At 44.4% G+C, this 15173-nt stretch overlaps 1 protein-coding gene across 1 annotated transcript in view; it reads left to right on the top strand.

Moving 5' to 3' along the window:
• PDILT (protein disulfide isomerase like, testis expressed) overlaps window positions 1-14841 on the top strand; it is a 36887-nt gene extending 22046 nt beyond the window's left edge. The window contains exons 4-11 of the mRNA XM_033841033.1: window positions 74-211; window positions 3130-3240; window positions 3322-3447; window positions 6193-6390; window positions 9483-9603; window positions 12105-12283; window positions 13686-13775; window positions 14577-14841. Of these exons, the coding sequence (XP_033696924.1) occupies window positions 74-211; window positions 3130-3240; window positions 3322-3447; window positions 6193-6390; window positions 9483-9603; window positions 12105-12283; window positions 13686-13775; window positions 14577-14810 (1197 nt within the window). The 3' untranslated portion in view covers window positions 14811-14841. The remainder of the gene's footprint in view (window positions 1-73; window positions 212-3129; window positions 3241-3321; window positions 3448-6192; window positions 6391-9482; window positions 9604-12104; window positions 12284-13685; window positions 13776-14576) is intronic.
• The last annotated feature ends 332 nt before the right edge of the window (window positions 14842-15173 follow it).

A 15173-nucleotide genomic window follows, 5' to 3' on the forward strand; every position in this document is an offset into this window, starting at 1 on the left:
TTCACCCTGTCCTTAAAAAATCCAGGCATTTTGCTTCCGACCAAAGCCTCATCAGACATCTCTCCCCAAACAGGATTTAGAGGAAGAAGTAGCAGAGTTGTTCTATGATGTGATCAAAGACTTCCCAGAACTAACGTTTGGAGTGATTTTGATTAGAAATGCCATTGGGCGTTTCCACGTCACCCTTGACAGTGTTCTGGTGTTCAGAAAGGTAGGACTTTGGTCTTATTGCTAGTGAGGGGGCTCTAGTTCAAAATAATGAACTATGTGTGTATGTATGGGTTTTGGGTATAAATTCTGGTTCTGCACTTGTGAACTAAGGGGCATTGGACTAGTCAGTTTCTGGGAAGTCAGAGTCTCCTGTTGTCTCTCTGGCCTTTCTAGCCATTTTCCATTGGGAGTTCCTCCTTTCCTTAACCAGTAAATGACATTAATTAAGGCTCAATCTTCTGCCTCGAGTTTTCCTCTGGTCCATCTCCCTTTCCCCATCACCCATGACGTCTCCAGCCAGACTTCTCTGATCTCCAGACCTTTATATCCATCACTAGATGTCTCAACATGGCCATGCCTAAGTCATAATCTCCCCTCCAGATCCTCTTCTAGTGTTTTTTCTCTATTAATGAATGGTGTCACCATCTCTCCCAGCTCCTCTGTAAGCAAAGCCACAACACCTAGGCATCATTCTAACACCTCCCTCAAAACCAATCCATCAGCCCAATCCCATTGATTTCTAAATCCAAAATATCCTGTGAATCTATCCATTTCTTTCTACTGCTACCATCCTAGATCAAGTGACCATTCATATTCCATAGCCTAATACAACGTACATCCAACTGGTCTACCACATTTTATCTTGTCCTCTAAAGAAAAATCTTTCCGAAATTAAAATCTGATGGTCGCTTTCCTCCTTCCAACTGAAAGCCCTTTAACTGATTCCTATAATTTTTAGGATAAAGATAAGTCCCTGATGAGGCCCACGAAGCCTTCCACAGTCTAACCTCTATTACAAACCTTCCTCCTCTTTCCCTCTGGGATCTAGATCTGAGCTGTCCAATATGGCAGCCACTACTCACATGTGACTGTTTACATTAAAATTAAATTAAAATTTTAGTTCTTCAATCAAGCTAGCTATTACCGGGTGGATTGTGGCTACTGTATTCAATAGCATTTCCAGATTTACAGAGCATTTCCATCATCACAGAAAATTCTATTGAACGGTGTTACTCTAGACACTGTGGTCTGGTTCCTGGAACATGCATTACTCCCTCGCCACGCAAAGCTAAATCCTTACAATAACCACATTGCTTATAGACATGGCTCAGAGAGGTTAGGTTACTTGCCTAAGGCCACACAGGAAGTAGGTGGAGTGATATCCAGATGCTGGTTGACTCTCAGAGAGGTCTTCTCATAGAGAAGACTGTGAGCCATTGTGTTTTACTTAGGCCCATGGAAGTCATTGAAAGATTCTAAGTTGGAGAATAAAATAAGGTGATTTGTGCTTTGAATGAACATAGAGTCCAGAAATAGATCCAAATGCATATGGAAATTTAGTATATGATAAAGATGATATTTTAGACCAGTAAGGAAAATAGTATACAATATGCTAGTCATGTTATTCAATGACTAGCATTGGGTAGCCATTTGAAAGAAGAAAACTAAAGCTAAATCTATATATCACTCCTTCCACCAAATTAAATTCCAGATTGATCCCTGATTTAAAAATATAACAATAAAACTGTGGAAAGACCAGAAGATGCCATGGGAGAGACTGCTTTCTAACCTTGGAGGGAGGGGGAAAGCCCCTTTATAAAGCATGACAGAAACCCCAGAAAGTACGAAAAGAAATACTGATAACTTTGGATCATACAAAAATTTTAAAATTCTGCAGAATAAACCCAATCACAAAATCAAAAACCAAATAGCAAACTTGGAAATGCATTTAGGAGAGATTTGGTCTCTGTTAATGGTCAAGAACATGGGCACTAGATTCAGATTGCCTGGCTTGGAATCTTGGCTTCACCTCTTACTACCTTAGCAACCCTGGGCAAGTCACTTCACTTCTCTGTGCCTCAATTTCCTCAACTGTAAAATGGGCAAAATAATAGTATATAGCACAATGAGATGTTATGAAGATTAAATGAGTTAATACGTATAACATATTTAGAACCGTGGCTGGTATAACATGAGCTCTCCATAAGTCTAATTAGGATTATTAAACTCTTGTTACGGCCAGGAAAGAGTATAGGCTTTATCCAGGGGACAATAGGGCCTATGAAGTGTTTAAGCAAGAGTTGCATTTTAACAACATCACTCTGGCTGAAGTGTAGGAGATAGATGGAAGGGAAGCAGGGGGAGAAATTGGAAGACCATTAGGAGACGTTTGCAGGAGTCTGAGGATTAGGTTTGGACTAGAGGGTGGGATTGGCATAGATGAAGAGAAGGAGATGGAGGAGAGAGAAATAAGGAGATAGCTGCTGCTTTCTCCTTCCCCCACAGACTTTGATCCTGGGCTACAGAGAATTATGTCATTTCCTGTGCTAATCCAGGTCCTTCTGAGAAGCAGTCATCAGGCAGGATTAATCATGCAAAAGACTAGGGGAAAGGCCTTTGAAGGAAAATAGAGAGGGAGCTGGGGGAAACTTATCAGACCATGAGGTACCAATAGATCTGACCCTTTGGAAGGAAGGAAGGTGGGATGGAAGAGTCCTTGACTGCAGCGTACTTCTAAGAAAGTTCATCAAAGTCCCCTATAAGAGAAGCCCTGTATCTCCCAGAAATGGGCTTGCCTTAGTATCCCTGACAAATTCATTGGTTAGGAGCAGCGTGTGAGAAACTGCTCAGCAACGGCACAAATACGTTGATGGATTTCAGAGCAAGACCGCTGGTGCCGTCCGTCAAGTATCCTCCCTGTGTCTGTAGGCTGGAGGATTTCATGGCTTCCACATACCCGTATTCCACCCTCAGGCTAATCTCCCAGCCATCCATATTTATTAAGCATCTAGATTATGTATTACACCTGTTACCATGGTGTTTTCCTTTTATCCAAGGGGAAGATTGTGCTATTACATTTGTTAAGTGCCTACATCATGGATGCTACTGCCCTCTAATGGTTTTCTTCGTTTGTCCAAGGGAAAAATCGTGAACCGCCAGGAGCTTATCGATGACAATGCCAACAAACATATCCTCAATCAACTTATAAAACAGCACCTCACAGATTTTGTTATTGAATACAACACTGAGGTCAGTGAGCAAAGGGTCCCGGGAGAAGGGTAGCAGGGGCAGCTGTGTGCAAGGAATGACCTGTTTTCCTTTTAATTTCAGAATAAGGATCTGATTTATGAATTGCACATCCTGAATCACATGTTGCTCTTCGTCTCCAAAAGCTCCAAGTCATTTCGTATGACAATGCAGCATTATAAATTGGCATCGAAGGAATTCCAAAACAAGGTTTGCGGAAGTTGCCACTGCTCCTTGGGGCTCTTTATTTAGGAATCCAAGACCTGTAGACCCTAATGCGATCCATCTGCCTTACCGATTATAAATTAATCCAGGGAGGATTGGTGTATTCATTTGCATACCAATCCCCTGATTTGCATTCTTCTTCCTGCCCAGTGTCTCTTTCTTTCTCACCAAACCTTTGCTCCTTCTTCCCTCATCATTTTGAGAAGTCTACTATGGGAACATGACTGGTCTGGCTGCTTTTTCAATGGACCATGCTCCACTAAGAGTGGGTGACTGCAGTGTGGCTAGCATTTGGCTTGGAGGTGAGGGGAAGGAAAGACCACTCCTGCCTGAGGTCAAGGAGTGTGAAAAGCCTGAAGGTGAGAAGCAGCACAGACAAGCAGTTGCTGAAGTTCAGGCTTCAGCATCAACAGACCTGGGTTCAAATTCTCTTCCTCTTATAAGTGATTTTGTCTTAGATGAGTTTAACCTCTCAGTCTCAGTCACCTCCCGTGTAAAATGGGGAGTTATAGCAAGAATTAGAAGTGCTATATGTAAAGCAATGAGCAAATGTACAATAAACAGTGCTTATTTTTTTGGTTATTATTATCATTAGAAACACTTCAGGGGTCTTCCCTGGGGGTCCAGTGGTTAAGACTTCGCCTTCCAGTGCAGGAGGTGCGGGTTTGATCCCTGGTCGGGGAGCTAAGATCCCACATGCCTCTGGGCCAAAAAACCAAAACATAAAACAGAAGCAATATTGTAACAAATTCAATAAAGACTTTAAAAATGGTCCACATCAAAAAAAATCTTCAAAAAAAAGAAACACATCAGTTTTTCCTAAGTATTATACCTATATTTATAGAGTTAGCACCATCTGGACTCTGGGGGCTATTTACTTCACTTTTCTCTTTATTTTTATAAGAAGTAAGGTAATGGTAGGTTCTCTTTCTCTTGAAGAAAATTCTTCTGAAATTTAAGCAAAACAATTAAAAACTGTGAAACCCCAAATAAATACAGAATAAAGCCACTAGGCACGAGCATATTTAACGTCTGCTACATCCCACCTCATTTTTCTCCAGGAAAGTTATTCTAATTACAGAAACACCTCTTGTAAATACGTTTCCTGGTTTATTCAATTTTAAACTTTAAGAATTTTGATGTAATTAAATTGATTACAATCTGATTGCTTCCACGCTATTTCTATTATAATAGTCAATGCTTAGCCATAATTCTTCTAGATTATTTTTTTAAATTTAACTCTTTAATCTAGATGGAACTTATTTTGGCATATATCATGGGTTTAGGTTGTAGATTGCCTTTACCCCAGTTAGCAAACTTCTAGAATGCCATTTATTGATCGTGCTCCATTTTCGTGCCAAAGATAAACAGTTGGATGAATATTATTCCAACAGGTCATACCCCCATATCTTATCTTGTTCACCTCTAACAAATGTTTATTGAAAGTATACGTGGTTGGTTTTAATATGTCTGCTTTGTTTTTCACAATCTCCCTAGCACCTGGAAGAGTGTCTGGCACATAGTAGGGCTCTTAATATTTTGACAGATGAATGACCTGAGAGTATCCAAATCCAGGGTCTGCAGGAGACTCTGACTGGTCTCCTTCTTCCATGCTTGTTTCTTCTCTACAACCAGAGTGGTCTTTTAAAAATTATCACCATGTCACACTCTGGCTTTTATCCTCAGTGACCTCCCGTCTCATTCAGATTAATGCCTGGCTCCTTACTGGAGCTCTGAGCTCATCTCTCACCATCTTCCATGACTCTCTCTGGCACTGCAGCCACACTGGCCTTGTCTCTCTATTCTATAACGTTCTATGTGTCTCCCCTCCCCACACCCAGGCCTTTTCAGTGGCAGTTTCCACTGCCTAAATAAATGTTCCCCTGACTTGTTACTCATCACCCAGGTCCCAGCTCAAATGTCACCTCCTCAGATACTCCTCCTGGCCTTCCTACCTAATACTGAGCCTGTATCTCACCCCATCTGTACAGCCACTCTCTCACAGTGCCCTGTTCCATCATCTGGTTGGCACTCACTCATTGCTATCTGATTCACTAATTTCTTTACTCATTTCTTGCCTGTCTTCTCCACTAGAACATGAGTTCCATGAGGGCATGGATTTTGTCTGCCTTATATCCCCAGTGCTTAGCAAAATGCCTAGTAGCCACTCCACAAATAGGTGTTGAATGCATGATTGAATGAGGTCGTGGGTTTCCTAGATAGAAGAATAATTTAGAATAATAATGAGGTGAAACGTTCCGAGCATTTTATACCGCCCAGTCACTGAACTAAGCCTTTTATACACAGCGTCCTGTTTCATTCTCACAGCAACCCTATAATGTGGGTACTATTACAATCACCACTTTACAGAAAACGTAACTGAGGCACAGAGAGGGGAAGTTACTGTTTTGCCCAAGGAACTGGGATGAAAGCTCAGGACCTCCTGACTTCCTGCGGTTGTGTGAATGGTGTCCTGCACAAGGATGGTGAAACCAGGACGACAGCTGATGCCTGTCTGTGCAGCGAGACACAGGGCTGCACCTGCCTGATGAAAAGGAGCTTTTGTCCTGGCTTTCAGAAGTGCTCCATAGACTGTGCTATTTGCTTTCCATTAGTGCCCCCCCCCCCCCAACAAACAGATTCCCAACAGTTTCTCTCCCTCGGTAAGGGGGTCGTTACCTTTTTCATGCCTCCGATCCAGAGAGACACAGGTTTCGTTTGGTTTGGCAGATCCTTTTCATCCTTGTGGATGCAGACGAGCCCAGAAATGGACGTGTCTTGGAATACTTCCGGATCGCAGAGGCTGATATCCCATGTGTCCAAATCCTAAACTTAAGCTCTGATGCAAGGTACAAAATGCCTTTCGAGGAAATAACCTATGAAAACCTCAAGAAATTCGGCCAGAGCTTCCTGAATAGGAAGGCCAAGGTAAGCTCACCCTCGGACAAGGTTTATCCAGAGCCTCAAAATAATTCTTCTTCTGTAGTTCTGATGGCTTTAGTCATCTGAATGGGGAGGCAGAAGAAAGGTCAACCTCATGGTTCTTGTGAGGAAATACCCCCATCTCCCCACCTCGAATCAATTTAACCTTTGATCTGTCCTGACCTTATAATTCCACCATTAATTCTTTATTCTTAAAGTAAAGGCATTTTCTTTGTAGGAATCTCCAAATGAAATGCAGGCACTCCCAGGGCTGGCATCCTCTGAAAGTAGGTTCTTCTCCTTCTTTCAGACTCTAATGTGAAAGATTTACTTGGCCCCAGGGTAGATGCTTGCTTGGGGGAGAAGATGGGGTGGAAGACTGCTTCATGTATGAAGCAGTCAGGGTTTAACCTCAAAGGCTTTAGGGACCAGGGAGGAGCGGCTGCAAAAGGATGGCTACATAACACTATGTAGCCCCATGACATAACCACCTGCTGTTTATTTAGCTCTTGCTATATCCTCAACCACCCTGCTGAGTTATGTCCTTCTGAGTTAGGTGACCATATTATTTATTTTCCAAATGGGGACACTTTTGAGAGTAATGGAAGCAATTTTAAAAAGTGTTCTGAAATGGCAGGAATAAATTGGGACTCTCCAGGCAAACCAGAATGTATGGTCACCTTACCTTGGAGGGCTCCCACTACCTTCTGTCCATCCCCCCACAGACACTGCTTCCCCTCAGCCTTCTCTGATGAAAGCTGGTTTTTGTCTAACGGACAACATTATCACAGGCCAGTTGGTAAGGTTGGTGTCCTCCATGCCACTTCCAAACCATTTCTCCTCCTCTGCCTTCAGAAAGTCCAGATTCTTTGGATTCCACGCCTTTGGACTTTAGGCCACCTGCTCCTGATTCCCGTTGCTGTTCTGATCGCTTCCCTTTCGCTCTCTGAGGACTTAAGCTCCTCGTCCCAGACCTGCCCTCGACCCCTACTCTGCCCTCATTTACAGAGATGTCAGTATCCAAAGCCCTGGTCTTCTCTCCGGTAATGGTGTGTCCATGCCCTCTCAGCCACCTGCTCTTATGGCCATACTCTAGAGGTGGCAGCCCCTCTGCAAGCCTGATTTCACACTTCCCGTCCTCTTAGTTCCTTTCTCTAGTAGCCACATTGCTACAATCCCTAACCCTTTTCATGGCCTCCAGTCTCCTGATCCTGTTTCACCATCCCTTTATTGCCCTCCTTCATGAACTTGGATTCCACGGTTCACCGCTCTGATGATGATTCCCTTAACTCTTCAATCCCTTCCACCTTCCACCTCCTCTACACCCTGTAGTATTTACCAGGCAAAATCACCACTCCTGTTGAACCCAAACTTAACTTCCCTACTGCTTCCAGACCAATCCTGGAGAAAAAGGACCTCACCACGAGGCAGCCTGGCTTCCTGGAATCACAAACCAAATATCCTGTTGGCTCTTAGAAATGCCCTGACATTTCTATATAAATTTCTCTTTGTTCATTCTCTTAATCTCGGAGTCTGTTTCTCCTCCAACCCCATTCCTACTTGCAGTCTGAACTGAGTACTGTAATCATATATCATTAAGAAAACAGAAGGCTTCAGACAGGAGCCCCTCATTTTCTATCACCACATCTACAAACCTCCCTGGAGCTCTGCCTATCCTCTTTCTCTCCCTCTGGTTATATCTCAGGAGGCGTCTATCTTCCTCTCAAGGGCCAGCACATCCTCTTGTGTTCTTGGAATGAGGACGGGCATCCTTCGCATGACCTATAATATGTCACGTGCCTGATCTGGCCCATTTCTAATTCTCCATTCCCCGTCTCTCATATCCAGTCCCCACACTTTTTACGCTCCCTCACAAAGAATTTTCAGGTCCTTTCCAGAGATTGGGGTGGGGATGAGGGAAGCTATAGTGGGAGACGAGGCTGGTGAGCTGGGCAAAGGCCAGACAGCAAGGACTTGTAAGCATATTAAGGATTTGGTAGCCTAAGAGCAGTGGGAAGCCAGATTTGTCTGGTGAAGGTAGAATCCACTTGTAGGAGAATAAAGGTGTGGTGAGGGTTAGGAGGAAATGCAGAGAGAACAGCAGGAGGCTATCACAGTGACCTAGACGAGAGATGCAAGCTACCTGGCCAAGGGTAGCAGCAGTGCAGGCAGAGATGAGGGTGTGAATTCAAGAGATATTCAGAAAATAATGGTTGCAGAGAAAAATATATGTTCTGAGATTTTCACCACTTTCTTCAAAGAGAAGCAAGAGCTGGGTTCATTCTTTCATTCATTCACAGAACATTGACTGAGGTCTCATGGTGTGCTGGTACTCAATTGTACTTAATGATGGGGGAAGAAAAAGTCCCTTGTGACTTTCCATTCATTGAGATAGTGATACATTAATCAAATAACCAGAAAAATAAATGTAAATGATAAATAAGTGATGCAGGAAAAGTACCAAGTATTATGAGAATTTATGAAAGCAGGGCCTGACCTTGTCTGGGGTAGAGTCAGGGAAGTCCTCCTCTGAGATCATTCTGCAAGATAAATCTGAGTTAGAGATAAATCTGATAGAGAAGGGAGTGTGGGTATGAGGAAGTGGGTGGAAGGCTAGCCCTTTGGGTGAACAAACCAGCATGGCTGAAGAAAGCAAGCAAGGGAAGAATGGCAATGAGCTTGGAGAAGGTGTCAAGAAACGAAGTGTGACAAATATTTTATAGGTCACATAAAATGATCTTAGTGTGATTCTTGGGGTAGCTGGGGGTGGCTATATTTTTGGGAGAAGGGACACAAACTAGTTTAGTTGTTAATGATGTGAAACGCACCCTCATCTAAGAATTCTAACAATCATGTATTTGAAATGCTAGAATCCACCCCGGTTTGGAGCCCTGCCGCCTCATCAGCCCTCTGATTCCAGTGCCCCGGACAATCTAGGCTGCACATCTAGCTCATGATCTATCTCAGCATTTCCAACTCTTTCCCAAGGCAGTTGTAAGAACAGGAGAAAGTCTACCATTGTTTCCAGTCAGGGTGGGGAGCCCCAAATGCCAATCCCTTTCTGGAGACCGTTAAAATCTCTCAAATTTGCTTTCTAGAAACATCAAGCCAGTGAAGAAATTCCAAAATATTGGGACCAGGGGCCGGTTAAGCAGCTTGTTGGGAAGAACTTCAATGTCATTGTCTTTGACAAGGAAAGGGACGTATTTGTGATGTTCTGTAAGTATCTCTGCAGAGGCCATTGGAGGCAGTGGCTTCAACATTACTTTTCAGTATAGCTCCTGAATTCTTGGGTACCAGAATCTCCAAAACCTATCAAAGCACCATGCCAAGAATGATCTTCAGACATCCAAAGAGTTTGGATCAAGATGCTATCAGTGTCTTTATTCCTGTCCTGCCCCTAGGTTCTTCAGAACCATTTTTTTTTTTTTTTTTAAATTCCATGGGAAGCAGCTACGTAAGCACAGGGAGATCAGCTCGGTGCTTTGGGTCCCCCTAGAGTGCTGGGATAGGGAGGGTGGGAGGGAGACCCAAGAGGGAGGAGATATGGGGATATATGTGTATGTATAGCTGATTCACTGTGTTATAAAGCAGAAACTAACACACCATTGTAAAGCAATTATACTCCAATAAAGATGTTAAAAAAAAAAAGATGCTATCAGCTACAAAGCAACTCTCCCCCCAAATCAAATTCTTGGAATGTGTGGAATACCTTCTCATAATCAGGCCTGCTCCTGTTTGTAACAACAGTAATGCTGATGGCTGATTGAATGCTAGATAAACCAGGCCTGTGTATCTCATTTAACCCTCACACCTTACTTTTGAAAGTGGCTACTTTATTGCTCCCACCTTACAGATGAGTAAACAGAGTCCCAGGGAAGTAAAGAAACTTTACTAGAGTCAGGCAGCTAGTATGTGAACTTCAAAGTAAGGGATTGGAACCTAGTCAGCCTGAATCCAGTGCCTACTCTAGTAACTGCTGTACCAGTGACCAGTGTAAGTTAAGTAACTTCTCAGATGGCCCACACTTAACATACCTGAGTTGGTGCAGCCAAACTGAAAACCCACATCATGCATGTAAAAGACTTGCAACAGTGTCTGGCATCTTGTATGCATTTGATAAAGGACAGGTATTATTGCTATTATTTTCCCTGTTGTTATAATTATTTCCAGTGCTCAGCCAGGAACTACTGCCCTTCCCTCACTGTTTCTGATTTGCATGTGAGAGCCAAAGCCAGGGACCTTCTCTTCCACCCTGAGACACAGAGAAGGGTGGTAATGCAGTGACTTCAGACATCTCTTTTACTTAACAGGAGGAGCTACCATCTATTGTGCACTTATGAGTTTGCAGTTTATACACCTGCTCTCATTTCCTCCTCTAAACAAGCCTCTTAGGAAGGTCCAGTGGATTTCCCCATGATACAGATCAGGGAACCAAGCCTCAGGGAAGTTAATTACCTTACCCCAGGTCACATAGCAAGTAAATGGCAAGGCAAAAAGTTCAAATCCGGCTCCGATGCCATCATTGCCTGGAGGGTGAAACAAGGGCTGGATTACATCACGCAGGCCTTTCAAAATCTCATTAAAATGGACGTTCATCCACAGAGCCAGGTGTTTAAAGTCTGCATGGCTGAATTACCATGACCTGCTGCCTTTAAGTGAGAGGCTAGGGAGGACTCTCTGTACTCACGGACACTGGGAGTCGTGAGAATGCCCACTTAGTTCTGGTAAAAAGCAAAAGCAGCTTCATTTTCTTGGAAGCAGGGCTGTCAGATTGGCTCCCTGGGACCGCCGCCATTAGGCCCCCTCGTGTTCCAACCTAGGGCCCATTGGGCTCCCAGGGAGATTCGGGGATTCAGCTGGGAGAGCAGATGGTCACAGAAGCCCTTGGTGTGTAAATGGGCTGAGCATCCAAATGTAATAACCGGGGCCTTTGACGCCACGCCTCCCACAGAGCCAGCAATTTTAATGGAACAGGCAGGCAAGGTTGTTTCCCTTCCACGTTGGAGCTGGTCCCAGATTTTTCTCCATAGGTCCCCGTGACTGGGCCACACACAAGAGCTCAAGGGGGAAGTCCAGTGTCCCCTTCCCGGGGGTAGTTGTACCTGTCACAACCTCATGTTCACTTCCTGGGTGCGTTCTCCTCCACCGGACTGAAAGGCAGTGTGATACCATGGTCACAGCTCAAAACAACCTGTCTGCAAACCCCACTTCCTCTGCTTAATTAGCTAAGTGACCTTGAGCTGTGAGCTTAACCTCTGTTGGAAAACTCTCATGCTATCTCAGACACACACACACACACACACACACACACACACACACACACACACACACACACACACACACACACACACACACACACACACACCCCTTCTGGCAGAACATGAGGAATCATCTATCATAAATGTTTTTCTTGGTTTTCCTCTTCAGCTGGAGTGGAAAGGAAAATTTTCAGAGAACAGTAGAAAATGTCCCAACATGTGAAAAGTTTTAGTGTCTGAATGGAAGGGGGCTAGGTTATTATGTTTTTCTAATTTAGTTCATGATGATAAGGTACTATGGTTGAAATGTAAAGTAACCTAACATACTATTAGAAGAGAGGGGGCTGCAATTTGCATGGCAACAGACCATTAGTGGAACGCAGTGACCGTGTCTACGTGGGAGTGTGGCTTTCAGGGTCTTTATTAGTGTGAGCCTGAGTGACGGCCCTTCTCTTCCAGATGCACCCTGGTCCCCAAAGTGCAGAGCGCTGTTCCCAGTGTTAGAAGAGCTGGGTAGAAAGTATCAAAACCACTCCACAGTCACCATCGCCAAGATCGACATCACAGCAAATGACGTTCAGCTGACGCACCTGGACCGGTACCCCATCTTCAGGCTCTTCCCCGCTGACTCTCAACAAGTGAGGGGCTCTTGGGAGTCACATAACTGGAAATGTTACATTATTGTCGTGGACTCAGTCTCCGCCTGTCTCCAGCTCTGCCTTGTACCAAATCAGCTTCATTCTCAGCTCCAGCCCTTACTATCTTCTCATATTCAAGTTAGAGAGTGTTTTCCATTAGCTTTCACAAAAGTCCCAAGACTCAGTCTGATTGGGTCCCCCCTGACCCAGTCATTGTGGTCAAGGCGATGTGGGTGTTTTGATGGTCAGGCCTAGGTCAAGTGGTTCCCTATGGTATTAGGGCTGAGCCTGATTCAGACTATATGGAATAGGTCGGGGGAGTCACCGTGTGAGTATTGGGGGTGGAGTGCTATCCGAAGAAGAAAGAATGCATAATAGAGACAATTAAGTATTTTACACTTTGGTATTAGAGTCATCGAACATCACCAGTGTTCATGCGACACATTCTTCATGCTGCTTTGGCATGTGGGGAAGACTGTCAATCAAAGAATCACAAGCCAAAGTCCCTGCTCCTAAGAAGAGTATAACTGAGTGTGGAGGAAAAGTCAGGATATGGGCTCATCTCCAAATGCAACTGGAATTGGATAGGGCACATACTGGAGGACAGATGTGGCTGGAAGTCTTCATGCAGCCATGAGACTTTGAAGAACGGTGGGGGTTTAAATCAGAAGGGTGTGAAGTATAGGTAGGAAGTATAACATGAACAAGGGCATAGGCAGAAGGCCGGCCGCAGAAAGGTGAAAGAGATGTCATCCTCCTGCTGCAAAAGATGTACGTGCCTAGATTGAAAGGGTGGACCTGGCACAGATCTTCAGTTATCTGAAAAGGAGTTTGGACAGCCAGAGGGCAGTAAGCAGTTTCCTAATCTTCTTAAAGACTGCAAGAGGAAAGGAAGCTAGTGATGGCTAAGCAAGAACAGAGGCCAGACACTTCGTAAAATAACTCTCCTCATTCTTTAGTAATAATAATAATAGCAAATATATATAGTGCAGGCTATAAGTCGGGCATTGTTTTAAGGGCTTTTCGTATAGTAACTCATTAAATCCTTATAACAGCACCATGAGGTAGGGACTGTTATTATCTTCATATTACAGTTAAGGAAACTGAGTCATAGAGAGGTGAAGCCACCAGACTACACTGCTAAGTGATGAAGCCAGGGGTTGAGCCCCAATAGCGTGGCTCCAAAATTCTTGCTCTGAACCACTGCATCGCAGCCCTGTGATGGAGGACGTTTCATTATGCTTATGTTAGAACCACGGTCATGGAGGCTCAGAGCAGTTAAGGAACTTGCTTACTGCACTTAGGTTGTTAGGAATTTGACTCTGGATTTCCCTGTGCAGCAATCCCTGAGTATTTTGCAAGAAGGGGCTACCATTTCGACCCTGCTCCATTTTCTTCCTAGGCTGTACTATATAAGGGCGAACATACCCTGAAGGGCTTTTCTGACTTCCTGGAAAGTCAAATCGAGATCCAGACAGAGGACGAAGATGAGGTAAGGCGAAACAGCAGTACCCTAGATTATTGTGTCCCACACAGAACCATCAGGAACTCAATGGACTAGGAAAGAGGGTACCAAGATTTCCATAATCTTGTGCACTTTGGAGAGAATGGAGGATGACTTTATTTCAAGGACACCTACTACCAGAAAGGTGGAGTTGAGAAACACTGAGAAGGGCAAACTCTCTGAAGTCTCACACAGCTCCTAAGGCTGCTTCCCTGGGTCCACTGTTCCTGACTGGGTAACCTCATGTCTTGGCGGGCTCTTGCCCTCCGCCATCATTCTACAATCTCCATTCTCTCCTAATTCTGTTCATGCCTCAGTGAGGCCATCTGCTGGAAGGTGTCATCTGTATTAGTTAGGACCCTTTCAGTTGCAGATGTCAGAAACCACAGTACTCTTTGGCGTAAGCAGCAATGGGAATTTATCCCCTGTAACTGGGAGAACGTCAGATGTGGGTGGACCCTGAAGCTCAGAGTTGTTTTCTGTCTCCCCATCTCTGTTTTCCTCTGTGTTGGCTTCATTCCCAAGTAGGCATTTCCCCACAGAGGGGCAATGACTGCTCCACAGTTCTCAGCTAACACCCTCTCAGCTTGGAAAGAAAGTACCTACTCTTTAGTCCTAGCAAATGTCCGGGAATGGATCTCAGTAGCCAGGCCTGGGACAGCCGCCACTGTGGGCACAGAGCAGAGAAAGGCAGCTTGGCAATTACAATAATTATCACATAATTCTTGCCTCTTGTTTCTTTTTCCACCTTCTTCCCTCTGTCCCTCCCACTCTTCTTTTCTTGAATAGCTACTGTCTGTTGAGCAAAGTGAAGTGACAGAAAAGGAGGTATTAGTTGAGGAAAAGGAGGTACCTTTTACGAAGAAAGAGCTACCAGAACAGAAGTTGCCTGAGCTGGAGAACTTGACCAAGCGGGAAGGGCCAGCTGGGCAGAAAGAAATGGCTGAGGAGGAGGAAAAGGTAGCTGAGCCAGAGGGACCTCCAGGACAGGAGAAGAAGCCAAGAGTGAAGGAAGAACTGTAGCCTCTCCAAAACCAGGAGAGAGCGTGCCCATTTCCCAGGTCCTGGCATCATTTTGTGAGTGGATCTACTCCAAATAAAATTATATATAATTGTGGTAGGTGGGTGGAGGCTGGATAATAAAAGCCCCTCAATGTCTTTGGCCCTGTTTTATTCATTACCTCTTTTTCCTGGCTGGTGCTGCCTTAGAAGAGTTGTTTGGCCTGGAGTTCACATAGGGCTGCAAGGGAAGCCATAAGAGCAACATTTAATGAGTGTTTACAACATGGTGGGCATTTGCTTCGTTCTCACAACCTCACTGGGAGCTAGGTTTCATCATCCCCATTTTACGGATGAGGAAACCGAGGCAAAGACACGTTAAGCAAC

The sequence above is a fragment of the Tursiops truncatus genome, chromosome 15 (assembly GCF_011762595.2).
Source record: "Tursiops truncatus isolate mTurTru1 chromosome 15, mTurTru1.mat.Y, whole genome shotgun sequence".
Taxonomy (NCBI): Eukaryota; Metazoa; Chordata; class Mammalia; order Artiodactyla; family Delphinidae; genus Tursiops; species Tursiops truncatus.